The sequence below is a fragment of the Macaca fascicularis genome, chromosome 18, assembly GCF_037993035.2.
Source record: "Macaca fascicularis isolate 582-1 chromosome 18, T2T-MFA8v1.1".
Classification (NCBI taxonomy): Eukaryota; Metazoa; Chordata; class Mammalia; order Primates; family Cercopithecidae; genus Macaca; species Macaca fascicularis.
Window position 1 is genome coordinate 22,635,513 of NC_088392.1, and position 21,794 is coordinate 22,657,306.

Genomic DNA, 21,794 nt, shown 5'->3' on the forward strand with positions numbered 1-21,794 from the left:
CATTCTGGATCCAGGTGTGGAGACTCAGCAGGAGCAGAAGAAACATCAACACTGACTTAATCCTTTCATGAATATTAAACATCAAGGAATTAGCACGCAGTCCTAGTGAAGCTCCTTCCTCCCCTCCCCTCTAGCAGTGATGCCAACACAAAGGGCTACGTGGATCTGGGCACTTCAATGGACTCCTCTGCTGAGCTAAGCTGTAACCTAAGTTCGTGGTCAATTAGTGTATCTGGCAAAGTATGTGCTATCAAGTTTTGACTTACTATTGTTTATCCAATCAATCAAATACTAAATGGAATTTGTTACATTCTCAGGTCCCTCTTCCCAGAGCCCTCCCCTTCCGGTGATCCACCTCCCCCTCTCCCGGGCCCCTTCCCTCCCACAACTCCCCCACAACTCCCCCCGTCCTGCCTCTGGAAAACTCAGCTCTGGAAACCTTAAGGATATTTTTGCAGTTACTGAATCTCTGGAAAGGACACTGAGGAGGCAACTGATAAACTGAACACACTTGGATGTGTCATAGATCATCTCAGAACTGAATCCTAAAGCTGTATGAATTCTAACAACCAGGTTACTTTGTTTTTTTCCTTTTTTTTTTTTTTTTTTTGAGACATAGTCTCGCTCTGTCACCCAGGCTGGAGTACAGTGGCGCAATCTCCACTCACTGCAACCTCTGCCTCCCACGTTCAAGTGATTCTCCTGTCTCAGCCTCCCGAGTAGCTGGGATTACACATGCGCGCCACCATGCCCGGCTAATTTTTGTATTTTTAGTAGCAGGGGGGTTTCACCATGTTGGTCAGGCTGGTCTCGAACTGCTGACTTCAGGTGATCCACCCGCTTCGGCCTCTCAAAGCGCTGGGATTACCGGTGTGAGCCACTGCACCCAGCCATACAGGTTACTTTCATACAGCCACAGTGAACAGCACTAATCAGTTTGTGGAAAATTACGCGTGTAGTACAGAACACTGAATTTGATTAAAATGTTCATTCTCTCTTCTATTGAGAACTGAACTGGCAACCTGTAATTTAGTTACATTTATGTGAGAGGGCCATTTGGAGATGTTTCTTTACAGTGTTCTTTCCAAATGACCACAAAGAACAACCTGTGCTGATGATTTCATTTGTAACTCACACTGCCTCCCACCCTGCGTGGCTAGTTGAGGGGGCAGGACTCAGCTTCTACAGACAGACCATGGAAGGGCCCGCCACGAAGCCAAAACCAGCCTCCTGCTGTTCTATGCTTGTGAGCATGTTCCACACTAGCTTAACAAAAAAGTAATCAAGAAACCAGTTAGAAATTGCGACTTAGCTTAACATTGCACAGCTTTTCATCGTAGACTGAATACACTACTGCTTTGTGATGCCCAAAAGCCATTAGCTAGAACTTCCTAGTGGCTCTTTCATTAAAATAAAGAACATGATTGTAAGCTGCAGAAGTTTCAGTATGCTTTTAAAAATAACCACTTTGATGCTGACCATCACAGATTTGCCAAGACTTGCACCAACCCTGTACTGGTGGCCTTGTGTATTTTTAGAATATATACAACAAAGACTGAAAAGACTGTGATATCCCTCTCCTTTTATCTCATGGGGAGGGCCCTGGCTTAGTCTGCCAGAAAGTGACACCACTGTGCATTTATTTGCCTTAAATCAAAGGGCTGTGGTTTCTTGGCTGAGAATCAGTGCCTGTTTATTAGACTACAGGAATGAAAGCACTATCATAGAAAGAAAGCTATACCAGGACGGTTACTTCAGCACAGCGTATGGAGTCAAAAGGGCAGGGTAGGGGGAGCGGAAAGTCCTTGAATTTTGGGAAATTAACATCCTAGTGCCTTCACATCACTGAATATTGTGTAATTATTAATATGTCCCAGAAGAATGACCATAAGTAAAAATCAAGTTGCTGAGTAATGTCTATACGACATCCCATTTTAAAAAAATAAAATAAAGTGGCACAATGTGTACCTATGTGTACGCAGCCGTATGTCTGAGACAGCACACGCGGAGTGAGATGATATAATCTCACGGTGGCTCCAGCCCAGGACAATACACTTCAGTGTGAGTGACGGGCAGAGGAACAGAGTGGATACCGAAGAGGGAAACACAGGGTGAAGAGACAGAATTGCAAGACAGAAAGTCAAGGGCACTTATGACAAAGGATGGAAGAGAATACCATACAAACAAGAATACCATAAATTAACCTGTGGAAGAGAAACATGCAGGATACAGCTGAAGAGAAACGGATGTGATCCTTTCAAACCTAACTAGGTAGGGAGATCTATCTCTTCTACCAGAGTAGATGAAACACTTAGGAACGAATATTGCCAAGCCTGCGGGAAGAAAAAACCCAACCCATGCTGAAACTCAGTGACGGGGAGGGGAGAGTGCAGGCAAGAAGGCAAGAAAAGGGCAGTCTAAAGTGCCACCCGTGATCTCATTCAGAGGGGTCACCTTGTCCTGCCAGGTGACCCTTGCCATGGAGCCTGGTACTGCAATAATTCCATTCACACTTCATTTACTACATCAGCTACCACAACTCTCCAACGCTACAAGCAGGTTGCAAGGCCAACAAAATACAAAAATAGGTGATATACAGATGATGTTCATCAGCACTGAATTCTACTAAAATTACTTCACAAAATGATCTTGTCCCCCTCGAAGCTCCACTACTCCCACAGAAATTGTAAATGCACAGTGGGAAATAGTTCATGTAGAATTTCTTGAATTCTACTGGAGGCTGCCTCACTCAACACATGACTCACGTAAACCACCGTAGCTCAATACCTTAACCTGAGCTGAGTGTTCCGGGGCTGACTGTTGCCAGTTTGAATTTCCCCTGTACAATGCTGAGCATTAAATTGAAGTCATCAACATCTTTTAGAAAATCAGCAATTGTATACGTAAAGCTATCCACAAGTAATGAGCAGTTACAGCAAAATACAGCACAGGTGAAACAATAAGGAAATTCTTTAAACAGCTACTGCAGTGCAAAGCATAAACTACAAGCTAGCCTAACTTCAGGGATCAAGTAGAAAACAGGCAATTAAAATACATGGTCAAATCTAAGTCACCCACAAACAAGAATACCATAAATTATTCAAAATAATGAATAAGAATGGTTGGCTTACAGAAACATCAATTTTTCTAGATCACTTAGATATCTTAATTATGCTCCCCTGGTATTATGGAAACTTGTTCATTCCTGTGAGGAGACCCCCTGGTGGCAGAGAAAGGGTCACTGGTGCATTCTGGAGACAAGAAAAGTCTAACCCCCTGTTAGAAATGTGGTAGGGGAGATACAGAAAAGAGAATGGCCCTGGGAACACCCAGAAATCACACTCAGTCTCATGCAATTCCTGTGGCTTCTCTGATTATCTTCCAACCAAATTATTTTTACCACGCATTCTAAGGAAAAGGAAAAACTTATCAGGAGTACAAACACTTAAAGCCAAAAATATCTTCTAAATGGTAAAGTTAGACGCACTTAACCAAAGCCTGATAGTATTCCTGAGAAAATTATGTGGAACTAAAAAATCATTCTATCTTACCCAGTACCTTTAAATAATCCCAAAATGAGAAGCTTAAAATAAGAAATGTGTGCAGCTTTGTAGCACAAAGGAGCTAATCTTATTTTTAAAAAGAGCGTATATTCACCACTACATGAAATATTAAAACTGCCCCACAGCCTCTTGCCATTGATGTCTGATAAAGTGGATCATTACCGTTGGTTCCTCACCACCCGTGACAGTTGATGAACGTGCTCTCCTAGCTGGGGCACTGGGCTGTGAATGATAATTTACATCAGTAAAATGCACTTAGGGGATGACCCACGGCTGTCTGAATCAGGGACCACTGTTGTGGCAGCGCTGTAAGGCAGGTGACATGAGATCAGAATCCCTGAAACCCACTCTGTCCAGACAAAGCCGAGCAGTCGCTGATGACCAGTAGCACAAAGGAAGCTGACCCCTATGCCACCCGAGGTGGCTCATCCTTGATCTGGGTAAACAATGACAACCTCAAAAGAGTGAGCTGCCTTAGAGAAAAATGGAAAGCTGGTCTGGTTTTGCCCCCCATTATCAAATAATTAGCAGATTCTAAAATCCGCCAACACTCAAAACTCAAGAGGCCACTGGTGATCAGTGAGTTTACAGCATCATAAAGTACAAAGAAAGAGGGAGGAATCACCAGTTTCCAGGAAAGTGAGCTCTTTGGGAAATAAAATTGACATTGATTTTGAAAAGGAGAGAAAGTGCCATTCGTTCAAGGAAAATCACAGATCATGAGGCTGAGAAGGATCCCACCAGTCCATCTCAGTTAATTGTTTTGTTTGTGGGGCCCTGTACTGAAACCATCCCAGAAAAGATGCTCTTCTCAAGCTTATTATTAAGTCTCTCCAGCGTAAGTCACAAATGACTCGATTATTTTGGCTGCTTCCTTGACTAGTATACTCATTAATTTTTTCTCAAACATAAAAAATGAAAACCTAGGCCGAAATATCCTTTGAAGTCAAGAAAAAACATACACGAGAGGGAAGACACTGTAATTTCAAAAACCTTAAATGCACTTTTCCCCCTTCAAATTCATACATAATACATTATTAGTCTTAAAAATGATCAAGGTTTTAGAGCAACAGACAAAAACTGTCAAGGTAAAATATCAAATTGAACACGTTAAAACCACATATTTTCACCTCCAAAAGAAGAAACAAATTTATGTAAAATTTCTCATTTTTAATGTGTACATCAAACATCTCTCAAGGCAGTTCTAGTCTAGCTTCCAACTTGAATATTTATTTTTACATACATCAGATGTTACAAAATTCCCTACACTTCTATGTTTGCTGATAGCTATTAAAATGATGAGAGAGTTGGAAAGAATTATAGCCAATTCCTGGTGAGCAGAGCTGCCTTTAAAGAGAAGGTACAGAGGCTCTGTAGAGTTCAGACTTCAGGTCATTAGAAAGAGAAAGGAACATGTGGATGGTCGCCCAGAAGAGTTCTTCCCGGTTAAAGGGACTCGTGTTTTCAAAGTACAGATCACTGGAGCATAACTATAGTAACTCAGTAAAATAAAAGGAATTACGAATGTACCAAGAAGTTTAAGTGAGCAAATCAAAATTGGTATAAATTTGGGTGAAAAACTAAAGCAGTGAAGGTTCCAGCATTTTAGAGATGGGTGGCAGTAACAATTCTCTGTACTGGAAATCCACTTTCCTAGGGCAATTTGCCAGGAAATTTAAAAACATCTCATTTATATGGTAAATAAATTTACACAGGAAAAACTCTTTTTGCAGCAGCCCAGATGATTGTAAATGAAAGCCCAAAAAGTTAACTGATGACTGGAAATTAGCATGGGTTACCGGTGGTAGATGGCCCTGTTCTGCAACCGCATCGGTGACACTGCATGACCTCAACCTTGAGGAGGGTTCTCTTTGCTGGAAGGAGAAGAAAAGACAGGAAGCATCAAGAAATATATTCTTAAAAGCAACTTTCATTGGTTTAACAAATACATCACTCAACCATATTCACCGCTCTTCGATATTAGAAGGTAATTAAACGAAACATCTTTTCAGAGCAAGGACAGTCATCCTTGAAAAAGTCATCTTCCACTTTAATTTTCAGTTAAGCAGACTGGAATTTTGATTGGTCCTTAGAATTAATGGCAAAAATAAGAGGAGACCAAAACTTTCGGAAGGAGACTCAACAGGACTCTGCAACACTCCAATGCTGCTTTACAAACAGGAAGAAGCTAGCAGTCTTGTAGTTTGCTTTAAGATGCACCCTCCAGGTAAATTTTAATGTGATGTGAATAGAGGGAAAAAGAGGAAGAAACAGTGATATGTGGCTACCCACATTTATTGATTATTACAATTGACAAAGAGTCAGTTGCATCCTATATTCAGAGGAGCTCAGACATCATCTTGGCCTACTTCTGAAAGATCTGGTATTTATAATTTTAGCTGCTGCTGCTTCTTTTTTTCTTGAGACCGAGTCTTGTTCTACTGCCCAGGCTGGAGTGCAGTGGCGTGATCTCAGCTCACTGCAACCTCTGCCTCCTAGGTTCCAGCGATTCTCCTGTCTCAGCCTCCTGAGTAGCTGGGACTACAAGCCCCCGCCATTACACTCGGCTAATTTTTTATATTTTTAGTAGAGATGGGTTTCCCCATATTGGTCAGGCTGGTCTCGACCTCCTGACCTCAGGTGATTCACGCACCTCGGCCTCCCAAAGTACTGGGATTACAGGCGTGAGCCTCCATGCTCAGCCAATTTCAGCTTCTAAGCGGACTTCAAGTATTAAAGACAGGAATAATTAAAAATAGTGAGATCAAGCTAAAATAAAAAAAGATGCAGTGTGTAGTGTCTAATATTCCTCTCACTTGTTTGTATTAGTCTATGTGGTTAAATGAAGCCTAACTGACAGGAATGAAGATTAGCAGCAGGTCACACACAGAAGCCAGAGTCTCCTTATCAGCAAGTTTATCCATGGTATCAATTTCTAGTATTCACTCATTTTTAATATTTTGTGATAAGTAAATGGTACAACAAGACTCTGTGGTAGGGATGGGGGACAATTCACATCTTTCCACACTGGTTACTGTGAAAGAGTCAGTCTTTAATAAAAGCGTCACTGTTGCTCAGGCTGGAGTGCAGTGGCGTGATCTTGGCTCACTGCAACCTCTGCCTCCCGCGTTCAAGAAATTTTTGTGCCTCGGCCTCCTGAGTAGCTGGAACTACAGGTGCACCTCACCACACTCAGCTAAGTTTTGCATTTTTAGTAGAGACAGGGTTTCACCATGTTGGCCAGGCTGGTCTTGAACTCCTGACCTCAGGTGATCTACCTGCTTCAGCCTCTCAAAGTGCTGGCACTACAAGCATGAGCCACTGCGCCCAGCCAAAGCTCAAGTTCTTGCCCTTGAATACAGAGTAATCCCGATAAGCAAATATCCTATTTGACTCTCATTTAACAGTGAACACGATGTGAAAATAATACGATATTGTATTTGGGTCTTAAGGATATTTCATGCATCTAGAATAATTAAATGCAGGAGCTCCCCATTCAAAGAACTAGAATTGCTAACTTACTACTAATGCTGAAGAAAATTACGATGTTTACTTGGTTTACTAAAGGTGTGTTACTGCCATGGATTCTGTGGTACCTCCTTGGTTTTACAGGTTTTAAAAACAGGGCTTCATTGTTTATGTTGTTTCTATAACAACAGTTTTACCAATTCAGATATCCCATATATATGCAATCTCTTTTATCCTGTCCATTTAGTACTACATTTTCATCTTGGCGACACATCTCTTTTTGAAAAAGTCACAGAATTTTAATGTGAAATCACATTAACTGAATGACAAATGCAATTCATGTAATAGAGGCCTATAGTGTCTTTTAAAATAAAAACACCATAATCAAAAGTAACAATTTGTGAGTACTTACTTGCTTTTACATTGCATGCAGTGCTATCATTTCTGTTGGTTATGGTCACAGTAATGATTACTTTGTTTAGGATGCTATTTTCAGTGGAGTGACTACCATCATCTACTATTGCACACCTTTTTTTTTTTTTGAGATGGAGCCTCGCTCTGTTGCCCAGGCTGGAGTGCAGTGGCTAGATCTCAGCTCACTGTAAGCTCCGCCTCCCAGGTTTACGCCATTCTCCTGCCTCAGCCTCCCGGGTAGCTGGGACTACAGGCACCCGCCCCCTCACCTGGCTAGTTTTTTGTATTTTTTAGTAGAGACGGGGTTTCACCGTGTTAGCCAGGATGGTCTCGATCTCCTGACCTCGTGATCCGCCCATCTCGGCCTCCCAAAGTGCTGGGATTACAGCCTTGAGCCACCGCGCCCGGCCTTATTGCACACCTTTAAGTTCAGTTTCTTGAGAAACACTGAGACTTCATTTGCTCTTAATTCTAAGCATAAGCAGGGATTTTCTATGGGTTATTTCTGCACAGTTTTGTATTGTCAAACATGGAAGTCTTTGGGACTGATTCCATTGGGCTCAGGCATTAAGCCCATCTGAAGCTTCTAGAAAGTATGTTTCTGACGGTGGAGAGCCCCAGTTAAAATGCTACCTTGATGACAGTGCCACAATTTCACAACCTTTCTCAAGGTTCATATTCTGGGACTTAGGAGATGTCTTCTATCTCCCATTCAAACCTTGTTTTGGATGAGCCACTTAAGCATCATGCCCTTATTAGCGAAATGAGAATGATAAATCCTGAAGAATATGACTTCAGAGGACTGATTAGGCCTGATGGCTTTTAACTGTTACTGTGAAATACTACCTTTGTGATAAAGGTACTATTTTCATGAGCCTTTTGGCTGGGAAAGGAATTCTACAAGGTCAAAGCTAATAATTACAGACATCATGAAGTTTTACTTCTTTGCGTTCTTTATAAACCAAGAAAGTGTTAGTGGTATAGGGGTGAGCAAAGCTGCCTTCCAAATCAAGAAAGATTCTCACCTGCTTGGGCTAATTTTAGTGTAGCCCTGCTTCTCCTAGGGAAGGAGGAACTTTGGAAAATGTCAGAGTTAGCTGGGAGCTGGAAGACCCTTGGTCACTATTTACATAAGAGATTCTCCTAAAGCAACAAAAAACAATAAAACATCGCTCAGCTTTTCTTTCAAACAAGGCCACTACTTACAACCAAAGAGCTGAACTGTTCCCCATTGGAATCTGGAGTGATCTGAAGCCTTCTGCTCAGTTCTTCTGACAACTCCTGAGGGCTGGTCCGAGATCCTGGGGAGGCCGGTGGTGGGGGCAGAGCCAGACCGAGAGAGTCTCCAGCGATATTCACTTCCTCTGAAATGGTCTCCCAAGGCTTTCAGAGAAAGAGACACTGGGGTAAATGCTAGGAACTGGGGATCCACCCAGCTCCCCAACAAAGCTATGTAACAACAATAGCCATGGTGGTAACTACAATTAACACCTACTAAGTGCCTCTCATGAGGCACACAACCTTCACAATCATCATGAGGAAGATATGACTCCTCCCCCAATTAACAGATGAGGAAACTGAGGCACAGAGAATAACTTGCCCAAGGTAACAGCTAGCAAGTGGTAGGGCCATGATGTGAATCAAAGAGGCCTGGTTCCAGACACAGGCTGTGCTCTTACCCACTTTATAACACTGCCTCTCTGAACAGTGACTGATTTCCAGCACTTGTTACTGTATGTGTGGGCAAAAAACCAAACACACACACTTGTTTCTCTGGAGTTTACAAACAATTGTCATGGATTTTCTTTTTTTTTTTTTTTTTTAAATTTATTTTTATTATTATTATACTTTAAGTTCTAGGGTACATGTGCATAATGTGCAGGTTTGTTACATATGTATACTTGTGCCATGTTGCTGTGCTGCACCCTGTCATGGATTTTCTTTACTTTTAACCACTGAGGATTCACCATGACAGCAGTATAGAAGCTATATGCTGTAATTAAACAATGGTATAAAATAACTTAGAGTGAACGTATTATGGAATCATTACTTTTGCTTTTCCAAGTTGAATCACTGCATTGTAAATGACCTTCCTAACACAATGTCTAAGAAGAATGGATTTTTAGTACATAAACAGAGCTGATAAGACAGCATGGAAGATTATGGCTAATCTGTTGTTTATTTCATAACGTTTTAAGTAACATACCGTAACTATTTAAAGGGAAAATTACACATTTCTATTCACCTAAATTTATATTTTCATGGTAACAAATCTCTTCCAAGTGTCAAAGCGACTCAATAAAAATATGCATATGATACCCAAACAAGTTACAGGGCTCATTCGATAGCTCAACTATCATAAAAACAAGTTGTCATTTAATGAGACATGGTTAGACCCTGGTGAAAAATAAATTACAAAGTAAAAATATCTTAAGATTTTCATACTGAAAAATAATGTGGGCTGGACGCAGTGGCTCACACCTGTAATCCCAGCACTTTGGAAGGCCGAGGTGGGTGGATTATGAGGTCAGGAGTTCAAGACCAGCCTGGCCAACATGGTGAAACCCCGTCTCTACAAAAAATACAAAAAAAAAAAAAAAAAGAAAAGAAAAAAAATTAGCCAGTGTGATGGCATGTGTCTGTAATCCCAGCACTTCGGGAGGCTAAGGCAGTGAGCGGATCACAAGGTCAGGAGATTGAGACCATCCTGGTCAACATGGTGAAACCCATATCTACTACAAATACAAAAATTAGCCAGGTATGGTGATGTGTGCCTATAATACCAGCTACTCAGGAGGCTGAGGCAGGAGAATTGCTTGAATCCAGGAGGCAGAGCTTGCAGTGAGCTGAGATTGCACCACTGCACTCCAGCCTGGGAGACAGAGCAAGACACTGTCTTGAAAAAAAAAAATAATAAAAATAATGTTATTTCCATTTCTATCAATATAGAACTACATATCCTTGTCAAATACGACTTTTATAGTCACTTTCAAGTTAATTAATATCCAGCTGGTAATTAATTCACTGCGTCACTGTAATCTTTACATTCTCAACAATGTTTACTGAGAGAAGAAACTATGATATAAAATCAAGCTGGAGAACATGGGAAGAAGGAGCTGCCGGGCTTTGCAGCATTCTGGTGACATCGTACCTCGGGGACATCCCCGCCCTCAGAAGGCTCGGGCTCCAAGTCCTCACTGATATGCCTGCGGGAGCGGAAGCGACGGTGCGCTGCCTCCTGGTTGATCTGTCTGATGTTATTGTCCGACTCGGAGGACACGTCCCTGAGCACGTGGGAAAGGGGGAAGGAGAAGAAGAGAAGCGGTTGAGATCGGGCCCTTCATGACAGTCCAATGCTCATGGAGGGCCAGATGCCCACTGAAGTGTCAGCATCAAACACTGACAACTTAGCTGGTCATCCAGTGTGAGAATTCTCCCACCATATCATGGCTAAAATAGGTTAAGGTTCATTGCAATCAAATACATGCAGTTTTAAAATGCATTAGTCACACCGTTCTGAGCATCTTTCAGGTATACATTTCAAAATATACCTTAGTGTTTAATAAAAAACAGAAATCAAAGTCCTCCGCCCATATGCCCAAGTGACAAGTCAGGCCTCTGGGAGCAGAGGTGACAGGTGAGTTCACACAGCAGCTGGGCAGTCCCAATCCTTCTAGAAATCCAGCAATCATAAGGCAGCTACTTTTGGTCACCAGCAATTTGACCAAAGACTACAAAAGGTACAAATTCAAAGCTGTCATCTGGAGGGAAGTATACCTGATCCAACATGAATTTTTTTCAGCTGCTTTCTAGCTCATTTTGACAGAATCTCAAAATCGTGACACTGCATTTCCCCCCTTTACCCTACTTTAAAAATCCTAATAACATCAGGAGATAACCTCTCTAGTCAGCTGGGGTCTGAACACTGCAACATCATACCCTATTTTTTGTCCTGTGATGCTCTCAATTCAGGATCTAAAAGTTTTGATTCAATTTGGAAAACTTTTTTGGGCTGGGCGTGGTGGCTCATGCCTGTATAATGCCAGCACTTTGGGAGGCCAAAGCGGGTGAATCCCTTGAGGTCAAGAGCTCGAGACGCGCCTGGCCAACATGGTGAAACCCCGTCTCTACTAAAAATACAACAATTAGCCGAGTGTGGTGGCGTGTGCCTGTAGTCTCCGCTACTCAGGAGGCTGAAGAAGGAGAATCACCTGAGCCCGGGCGGTGGAGGTTGCAATGAGCTGAGATTGCAACACTGTACTCCAGCCAGGGGAGCAGAGTGCGACTCCTTCTCAAAAAAAAAAAAAAAAAAACCACACAAACTTTTTTTTTTGCAGTAAATTATAGGCAATCATAATCATACTTTGGGGGAAAATACTAGTCAGAGGCTTTTAGTGTACAAGTTTAAATGCCAAAAAGTTTTTCAGGGAAAACTCTCACAGACACTTTCAATAAGACAGTATATCCCATTAACAAAAATTATGTCACAAGTTAGTATCTCAAAAGTTGAAATCTTTATTTCAGACTAATTGAAATATACTGCTTATCAAGAACACTCATTATAGACTCTTTCTAAAACACAAATTTTAAAGTTTTCTCACACATTCTGAAATGAACTTATACCATATCCCAATAAAGAGCCTGCCAGCAGAGGTTGTGGTGGAAACTCTTGTTCCTTAACTAACTTTCCTCTTGCCTTCTAGAAGTCATGCCCGTTGGAAGCAGGAGCTCCTCAGGTTCTGCCAAGTCCTGCTGTGTCCTTTCTGGTTCAGCCTCTCCCTTTGACATTGCTGCCTCACTGATAGGGCAGTTACGCCTCTGCCTTCTCCCAAAACTACATGTGAACCCGAACTTGGATTCAGAGCTGCATTTTTTGGCCGGGCACAGTGGCCCACACCTGTAATCCTAGCACTTTGGGAGGCTTTGTCTTGGCTGCTAGGCAGCTCAGGTGAGCGGAGTTTGAGATCAGCTTGACCAACATGGTGAAACTTTCCATCTTTATAAAAATACAAACATTAGCCGGGCATGGTGGTGGGCGCCTGGAATCCCAGCTACTCAGGAGGCCGAGGCAGGAGAATCGCTTGAACCTGGGAGGTGGAGGTTGCAGTGAGCTGAGATGGCACCACTGCGGGTGACAGAGACTCTGTCTCAAACAAACAACAACCGAAAAAGAACTGCATTTTTCCCTTGTTGCTCTAGACTAGTGAAGAGCCAGCAAGTTATACCTTTTGTTTTAGTTTCTGGGACACTGTCACCAAAGATGGTTTCTCTTTTAAACCCCTTTTTGAGGTCTTCTCAACACACTAAAAAGCTGTTCATGTTTAATGTACACCCCTTGATGAGTGTGGGGACATGTATACACCTGTAGAGCCATCAAAAAAATAGTATATATTTAAAAATGTAGGAAGTGTTTTCTCCAGAATTCCCTCATTAGTTTCACAACTCAGTGAGGTAGAGAAAGTAGCAATTCTCCCCATTTGTCCCCAACATACAAACTCCAATTTGCATGATCCTTATTTATGAAGTTGAATATTTTTCCATATATGTATTAGCTGTCAGGATTTTTCCCTTTGTGAGTTGCTCCTAGCCACTTTTCTGCAGAGGTCGCATGAGGACCTACCTTTTCAGGTACTTCTTTCTCATGCTGTTGAGCAAAGGTAGATAATGGTGCTTTGCTTAGGATACTGCTGCCAAGATTCTTCTAGTCACTACATGCAACCAAGCCCAAGGTGGGTCCAAATTCGTTTTTACTACAAATAGCTACGATGGATTACAACAATTCTAATAGCTATGGGCATGAATCAAAAGGAAATAGTAAGCAATAATATAAAAAACAAAAAGAATCCACCAAACTATTTCCATGGGAAAAAATTTTAACAAAAGATAGTTCAGCATTACGCAGCTGCTCTGATATTTTTGCTGTCCTGAGACTATTGTGCTGTCTTGAGCGAATGCCCACGCTGGGTCGTCTAAAGCTGATCACGAACGGCTGATATTCATGAGAACCCACCTGGGGGCTCAGGGAAGACAGCTATTTGTTGTTCCAGATTCTGTAAGCTTTATCTCTAAATTAAACAACACCTAGACCAGAAGACTTGGCCACCCTCCCCAACCACAGTCATATGTAGAGTATCTTTGCAATTTCTAAAGATAAAAGGTTTTTAAGAACATGATACCTCATACTGCTTGTTGTCTAAAATGTATTATTAGCCAATTTCTTTCAAAGTTCGAGTAGACAAGAAAATTACACTACCCTGTAGACTTGCTTTTATTACATACTGAAAGTTATATAGTTCATCGATAATTTCCTCCTTGTCTTGGCTGCTAGGCAGCTCATAATTTCTAGGATAAAATTCCTTTTCCTTAAGACTTTGTTTTTGCCCTTTGATGTATTATCAATAGACTTAGATCTTGCTATATAAAATGATTTAAAAACAAGCTGCTACAAAACCATTTTTAAAGTTCATGAGTTTTAACCAGTGTTTATTCGCTATCAATCAAACTGCAAATTGCTGAGGGAACAAAACAGGAATTGGTTTACTGCATCCCTGAGGCTGGTGAGGGATTAAAATACACAGTAATTACTAATTCTGATTTTGCAACTCTGCCATGTGTTTCTGATTATATTAAGAAGGTAACATTTCCTTAAAAAAAGAAAAAATTTTTTTCTGAGGTTTCCAAATCAACATTTTGAAGAGAGTAAAAATCCAAAAACTTAGAGAAAACAGAAAATTGCAAAGCCAATTTGCTTGCTGGTTCTGTTCTGGGTCAGTTGGGAGAGAAACATGAAGAAGAAAACAATATAATCAACAAATGTAAGACAGGTCTAAGAAAAACAACCTCTGCTTTGTATTTCAGAAATCGACATAAAAGAATACATAGAAAATAAATCAGCTCACATTGAAAATAGCAGCATGTGACTCAAAGGCAATTGCTTACAATATACAAGGTCTGACTGCTCTTGCATGCTTTACATAAATGGAGAGGAACCTCGTACCACACCACCATCTACTCTTATTGACATATGATTTCTTTCCCAGCCTTGTCCCAGAGGGCCGCCATATTTGTCTCTAGCTGTGCAGTGCACGTGTTCCCGACCATCACACGGTACTCACATCAGGCTTGGTCGGTGCCACTGAGTGGTCCGGTTGTTGTGGTTGACATAGTAAGTTCGGCCTAAATTGTCCACTTTTTCTTCCCACCCGGGAGGCAGAGGAGGAGGAGGAAGCTCCTCTTGGTGCTGAGAAGCCGAGTCATTTGAGTCAACAACTTCCCATCCATGCTGTGGAATAAAGTGAGAGGGATGATTTTGAGGTTGGTTCTTCGGCTGTGAGGAAGAGGTCATCACAAGGGCAGCAAGGAGAAGCCCTGTGTGCCCGTCTCCTTGCTCTGGGGCTCTCTGGCTCTAGCCATGGCTTCGGGGACACATTTGAGTAAATTCCCAGTTGAAGGCCAAAAAAAAAAAAATCCATTCTAGAAACACCTCAAAAATATTTTGAGTAATGGCCAATTTAATTGTGCTGCCCTCTAAGATGACTACATTGCAGGACAACATGATTTGGATCTGCACAGCTGGTGACACTACTTAAGTCACATCATACTCTTCCTATATGTCATGTTTGTTATTTTGACTTGAGGGCCTCCAAGGCTGTACAAAGCCCTGCCAATGATGCGGGTCACATTACAGCTGTCATCTTTTCAACACCTCCATGAGGTAAAGGGAGCAGGGAAGATGAGCTGCGCTGCACCTGTGTTCTAACAGAAATCATGGCGCAGGGGACCAGAGGCCCGGAGCCCTGTTGCTCCCCAGGGAGGCGGGCTTTGAGAGAGAAGCCTCCTCTTTGCATCCCGAACAACTGCAGGAGCCAGGAGTCTGAAAGCTGCCGCTTTCTACTCAGGCCCTCTACACTGGCTGTGTCCACACCAATGGGTTTCATGGTACCAAAATTCGAGTTCCATTTTTACAGCACATATTTTAGGCATTACGTATTTGCTTCCTAACATCCTCTGCTAAAATCACTGGAAAATTAAGTAATTCACTGGTTACTGCAGTTGGAAGGCAAGAAGAGTGCAAAAAATTCCTTGGATTTGAGATGAAAATCTGTTGACGTGCTTAAGAAATGTTAACATTCATAAATTTCTACCACCCACATTATTCCTCTTCATGTATATATAGAGATGAAGGCTTGGAAATGAAATAATGCCTGGAAATATGATCGCTGAGGCGGAGGGGTGTTCGGGTAACTTCTCCACCACACAGTATTCACATATCACATACATGCAACAGCTGCAAACAGATGTGAGAATAAGCCCTAGAGAGGTCTCATTGAATGGACACTTTGAGAATATGAGAATTTGTCTAACAAAACAGCACTGTCCGAGGCGTGTGCTGAAAAGGTACGCTACGACCCACAGCATCAGTCTGTGACAAGGTAAATACGGGCAGCTCTGTCGGCAAGGAAAAAAGGGACGTCCTCTGGTCAGCTCATTCCAGAATGGCATTTCTAGAGGAGGGTTTTTCTACTGCAGGCTGTCACCTGTGGCCAAATGAGTAAGAAACTTGGAAAAAAGTGATTTTCTGAATTCCTTCACCCACTTTGAAGCGACTTCAATGGCTAAAAGGAATTTACAAAGAGCTGCAAGTCCACAGCAATAACAGAATTCAATGTGTGAGGAGACTTCCACGGAGCTGGGGGGCTAACATTGGGGAATGGGCATGGTATTGTCTAAAGAGAAATCTCTCCGAAGATTCGTGCTGTAACACAAAAAGTTCATCTTTAACCCAAACAAATAAATGCACTGGTAGACTATCAATGACTAATTTGCGGACATACGTACTTTTTTATATTTAAGCTTTCTAAACTTTTATTTCCTTCCATTATAAAGTTTGAAAGCAAAACATGAATATGATCTCGAGGCAAGGAGAGAGGCCTAACGCCATCCACGTACCTCCATGTCGTCCCTCTGGTCGCTGTTTTCTTCATCTTGACCTCCATTTTTCGGCATATAGGCCATTTTCAGTCGCAAAAATCCCTTAACTCGAGACTTATGACTGAATGCATAACGGAAGAAAATTGGTAAGAAGGGGTGTGACTTGAAAGGCTACACTTAAAATCGTCTTCAGCAACAGCCAACCACCACAGCACGCAGGGCAGGCATCCCCACCTATACCCACAGCACGCAGGGCAGGCATCCCCACCTATACCCACAGCACGCAGGGCAGGCATCCCCACCTATACCCACAGCACGCAGGGCAGGCATCCCCACCTATACCCACAGCACGCAGGGCAGGCATCCCCACCTATACCCACAGCACGCAGGGCAGGCATCCCCACCCACCTATACCCACAGCACGCAGGGCAGGCATCCCCACCCACCCACACCTACAGCACGCAGGGCAGGCATCCCCACCCACCTATACCCACAGCACGCAGGGCAGACACCCCCACCTATACCCACAGCACGCAGGGCAGACACCCCCACCTATACCCACAGCACGCAGGGCAGACACCCCCACCTATACCCACAGCACGCAGGGCAGGCATCCCCACCCACCCATACCCACAGCACGCAGGGCAGGCATCCCCACCTATACCCACAGCACGCAGGGCAGGCATCCCCACCCACCCATACCCACAGCACGCAGGGCAGACACCCCCACCTATACCCACAGCACGCAGGGCAGGCACCCCCACCTACCCATACCCACAGCACGCAGGGCAGGCATCCCCACCCACCCATACCCACAGCACGCAGGGCAGACACCCCCACCTATACCCACAGCATGCAGGGCAGGCACCCCCACCTACCCATACCCACAGCACGCAGGGCAGGCACCCCCACCTACCCATACCCACAGCACGCAGGGCAGACACCCCCACCTATACCCACAGCACGCAGGGCAGGCACCCCCACCTACCCATACCCACAGCACGCAGGGCAGGCATCCCCACCTACCCATACCCACAGCACGCAGGGCAGGCATCCCCACCCACCCACACCCATAGCACGCAGGACAGGCACCCCCACCACCCACACCCACAGCACGCAGGACAGGCACCCCCACCACCCTTACCCACAAGCCTCACCTTCTTGGTCTGAGGAGAAAGTCCTTAAACGTATAGGGTCGCTCCATGGTTGGATCTTCGGTCTGTGGGGAAAAAACAATAAATTAAGTTTCAATATTCCCGATAACTTCATGTTTTAGATACACCCAACTGGATCACAGAGAATATATTTTGGATTTTAGAATGTGGCACCATTGAATGTGGTTCTTCACCTGGTACCTGACGGTCCACGGAACTGATCTACTGGAGATCCACTAGATGTCACTATCCACACCGGGTTTTAGAAGCCAGCCCCAGCCACAGACAAATGACAAAATTATAGCTGTCACTGCCAAGTATAATTTCTAACTGCAGGGTGTGGCCTCAGTCGCACAGAGCTGATTAACTTCGGAGAACCAGCGGTCACTGGTGGGTACCCTGCTATATGCCTGTGACTCGAGACACATACGCGTGGAGTAAACAGAAGAATATACAAGATTTAATCTTTGAGGGCAACTTTGTTTTTTGCATTAAAATCTCACATCATCGGCCTAAGAGAATTGAAAGACTATCTCCTGCACAGAGATCACCCCAGGAAGCAGCACCAATCGACCTTCCGCTGAGGTTTAGTTCATGAGGGTATGAGTACAAGTAGGGTATTTGTTCATTTTTAAAGAAATCGGTGTTCATTTGATTGTGCGAAGTTGGTTGGCCTACCAAAGCAGGAAACTGGAAAAATAAGTGTGACTATTTCATTAATCTTAAAATACTATATATGCAGTAAAACCTCAAATACCTAGACCCTTCAATTAAACACAATTTCAAATACTTTTATAGTAAGAGATAAACCACAGTCCAGTGATTTACTGTATCAGGTTTGTGTGTGCATGCATGCACACATGTGTATGTACGTATGCGCTTCTATTTGAAATGTTATCTGTTTATGTCATTCTCTGCTTTAAACTCTCAATGGGTTCCTACTCCTCTCATAATAAACTGGAAATTCTTTCCTGTGACCTAGAAGGCCAACTATAATCTGGCTTTGAATCACCTTTAACCTCATTGGGAACCAGTCTCTCTCTTCCTTCCCTGTACTCCCAACCATCCTGTCCTCATCTGCCATGGATGCAGATTGTATGTCCTGCAGAAGGGCCGATGCATAGGCAGGTCCCTCTGCTGGACAACTCTGACTCCAGATGGCATGGCTGTTTCCTCCTGGCATCCAAGTAGGAGATCCCAGGTCACATCCTCAGAGTTCCCACCATCAGCCACCCTTATCACCCCCCTAGCCTATCGTCCTGCTGTAGCTTCCTCATATCACTGTCTGAAAGTGCGTGTTCATTTGTTGACGTATTAGTTTATCATCCATCACTTCCAGAATGTGAGCCCATGAGAACAGAGACTTGAATTTGCTCACCATTGGATCGTTGGTGCCAAGAATATTGCCTGGCACAAAGTAGGTACTCATGTAAGCACTCAGTTCAACTGATCTGTAGTAAACTACGGAGGTTCTCAAAATTCACTATCATTGAATGAAGTAAATTATATTTTCTAGACTGTTCTTATGAGGCAGTAATAAGCATACATTTTGAAAATATTTTCTACCAAAAGGTTTGTAAATATATATAAGGAAATAAATGGAAAATTTATTAAGAAAACTATTGCTGGTTTTCCTTCCTTTTTTCATTTATTTAGCCAACATTTATTTATTTAATTTAGAGACAGGTCTTCTTCTGCTGTCCAGGCTGGAATACAGGGGCACAATCACAGCTCACTGCAGCCTCGACCTCCTGGGCTCAAGTGATCCTCCCACCTCAGCCTCCGAAGTAGCTGGGACCACAGGTGTGTGCACTATGCCTGGCTAATATTTTTATTTTTTATAGACATGGGGGTCTTCCTATGTTGCCCAGGCTGGTCTCAAACTCCTGAGCTCAAAAAAATCCTCCTGCCTTGGCCTCCCAAAGTGCTGGGATTACAGGTATAAGCCACCATGCCCTGTCAACCAATGAATAATTTGAGAGCAATATTATGTGAATGACATGTGGATACAACATGGTATACCAGCGCTTATGGTTACAATTACAAGGGAAGAGCCATTGTGCCAACAATCCACTAGAAGCTAAGGCAGAACAAATTCACTGACATAGAGAGGTGACATTCTGTGAGACTTGGGGTACAGTGAAGACGCTGACTGACTTGGAAATCAAAATGATTTTGGATGTGGAGTCAGATACAGGGTGACGGGAAGGCTTTGAGAGGTGGAGAATTGGGAGAAAGGACAGTTTAAATATAGGAAATCAAACAGTATGACAAAGCCTACAGGATCACCAGTGGGCATGAGCCATCTAAGAGCAGCAGAGAACATGCAAGAGAGTGAAGGGGGAAAACCATGGAGCTTGGAGGGACTCTGAACGTGAGTCTGTCCATGCCCTGTGCAGCTTGAATGACTGATGCCACACAGGTCAAAAGGCAGATATCCCAGGTTTGCGTCCTGGCTTTGTTACTTACAGAGCCGAGTGGCTAAGGGCAAGTTCCTTACCTCTCTTTGCCTCAGTGTCCTCATCTATAAAATGGGGCTGTAACCGTATCTTACAGGGCTGTTGTGAGGATCAAACCAATCAACTGAGTTGGTTTCCATAAAGTTCTCAAGGGCACCTGGCACACTCAGCAAACACTGGCCATGTTCACTGGCCAATTCTACATGTTCATGCCACTTGTCAGTACTGCCAACTCAATGCCAAGCAGTAACAGTTAGGGCATTAAAAATGAAAGTTCACCTTCATGGAAATTCTCTAGCCTGAATTAGAAGATGATCTTATAGATAACTACAAGATTCTTCTTGGCATTCATCCAGGTTCCAACCTGATCCTGTTCCCTGGAGCAGAGGCGAGTGGAGACTCCCAGGATGGCATTGAGGGTGCTCCTGGGGGAAAGCCATCTTCAACAGACTGCTGCAAACAGTGCTATTGGCCCCAATAGCCACAATGTTGCCCCTGTTCCAGGGTAAGAGCACTCAGAAGAAAATCTGGATACACAGTACTTTCATCTTGAAAGAGAGTAGTTGCTTTCAGCCTAGGTGTACTCACTATGGAATGGAGTGAAATAAAGGATTCTGCAGGCAAACGGAAGGAGAGAGCCCTGCGGGTCCCTAGACTCGAAACCTGGATGCAACCACCGCAAGCATGTAAGCCTTGGGCGAATCCACCCCATGCCCACATCCTTGACCACACCACAGGCTCACAATGATGCTGGACACCCAGGGTCAGATCCAGCACCACCAATGACCTGCTTATTGCTGGGCAAGTGCCCTCCCTCTATGGGCCCAGGCTTTTTCACCTGGAATATACTGGGAGCGAATCAGTGTCTCTTAAGTCCCTCCTAACTCCATGACTTTGAATTCTGCACTCATGAGAGGGAACCATCAGCCTGCTACCTGCTACCAGCCATAAACTTATACAAGGGGGGTAAAAGGATGTTGATCAGCTGAGCTACCTTCAAGCACAGGCAGGGCATCAAATAATACCACCACCCTGAAAACGCCTCATCTATGAAAATTTAAATTCCTGAGTGAGCCGTGGTTGTCTTAAGTGGCACATGACTGGGATTTAGAAAAACTTAATGTTTTAAAATAGCTCTCTTTGCCCCACTGCCTTTCCCAGGGACAAAGATATTTTGTGGCTGGGCAAAGGTGGGTTGCTGAGGGCTCCAGGGGAAGGGGAGACAGAGCTGACAAGTCAAGAGGCAGGTGCAACAGACAGACACCTGCCAGAAATCTCACTCTGTGTTAATACAGATCTCGCAGTTCTCTTTACCTCTAAATAACTAATAGATACAAGTTATCAAATATCATATGAACTTTTAGGCAACGATGCACTGAATTTAACAGACAAATGTGAAAACGGTAGTTGAAAAAAGTCAACGATGGTACAATTAAAGCTAAGTTTGCTCTTGGTCTCTCAATGTAAAAGCAAAGGAGAGCTTTCTCTGTCTCTAAGGCTGGAGTGCAGTGGTACAGCCATGGCTCAGTGTAGTAATGACCTCCCATGCTCAAGTGATCCTCCCACCTCAACCTCCCAAACAGTTGGGACAACAGGCATGTGCCACCATGCTGGGTTAATCTTTTAAGTTTCTCTAGAGAGACAGGGTCTTGCCATGTTGCCCAGGCTGGTCTCGAACTCCTGCCTTGGCCTCCCAAAGTGCTGGGATTACAGGCACGAGCCACTGCGCCTGGTCTGCCTATTTCCTTTTATCTAAACTTTGGTGGTTTTGACAAATTTTGAATCTGTAGACTGTAAATAATCCA

General features: G+C 43.5%; 1 protein-coding gene across 50 annotated transcripts in view; it reads right to left on the reverse strand.

Moving 5' to 3' along the window:
• Positions 1-21,794, reverse strand: part of NEDD4L (NEDD4 like E3 ubiquitin protein ligase) — a 368,857-nt gene that overhangs the window by 62,768 nt on the left and 284,295 nt on the right. For 26 of the 50 annotated variants that reach the window (XM_074022439.1, XM_015439728.4, XM_074022435.1 and 23 more), the window contains 6 exons: positions 17,534-17,595; positions 16,395-16,497; positions 14,561-14,727; positions 10,597-10,729; positions 8,652-8,828; positions 5,363-5,437 (listed from right to left, as the gene is read on the reverse strand). In XM_074022439.1, the coding sequence (XP_073878540.1) occupies positions 5,363-5,437; positions 8,652-8,828; positions 10,597-10,729; positions 14,561-14,727; positions 16,395-16,497; positions 17,534-17,595 (717 nt within the window). Of the gene's footprint in view, positions 1-3,725; positions 3,786-5,362; positions 5,438-8,651; positions 8,829-10,596; positions 10,730-14,560; positions 14,728-16,394; positions 16,498-17,533; positions 17,596-21,794 lie in introns of all 50 variants that reach the window. The other 24 variants (XM_015439726.4, XM_065533741.2, XM_065533747.2 and 21 more) reach the window with 1 other exon arrangement.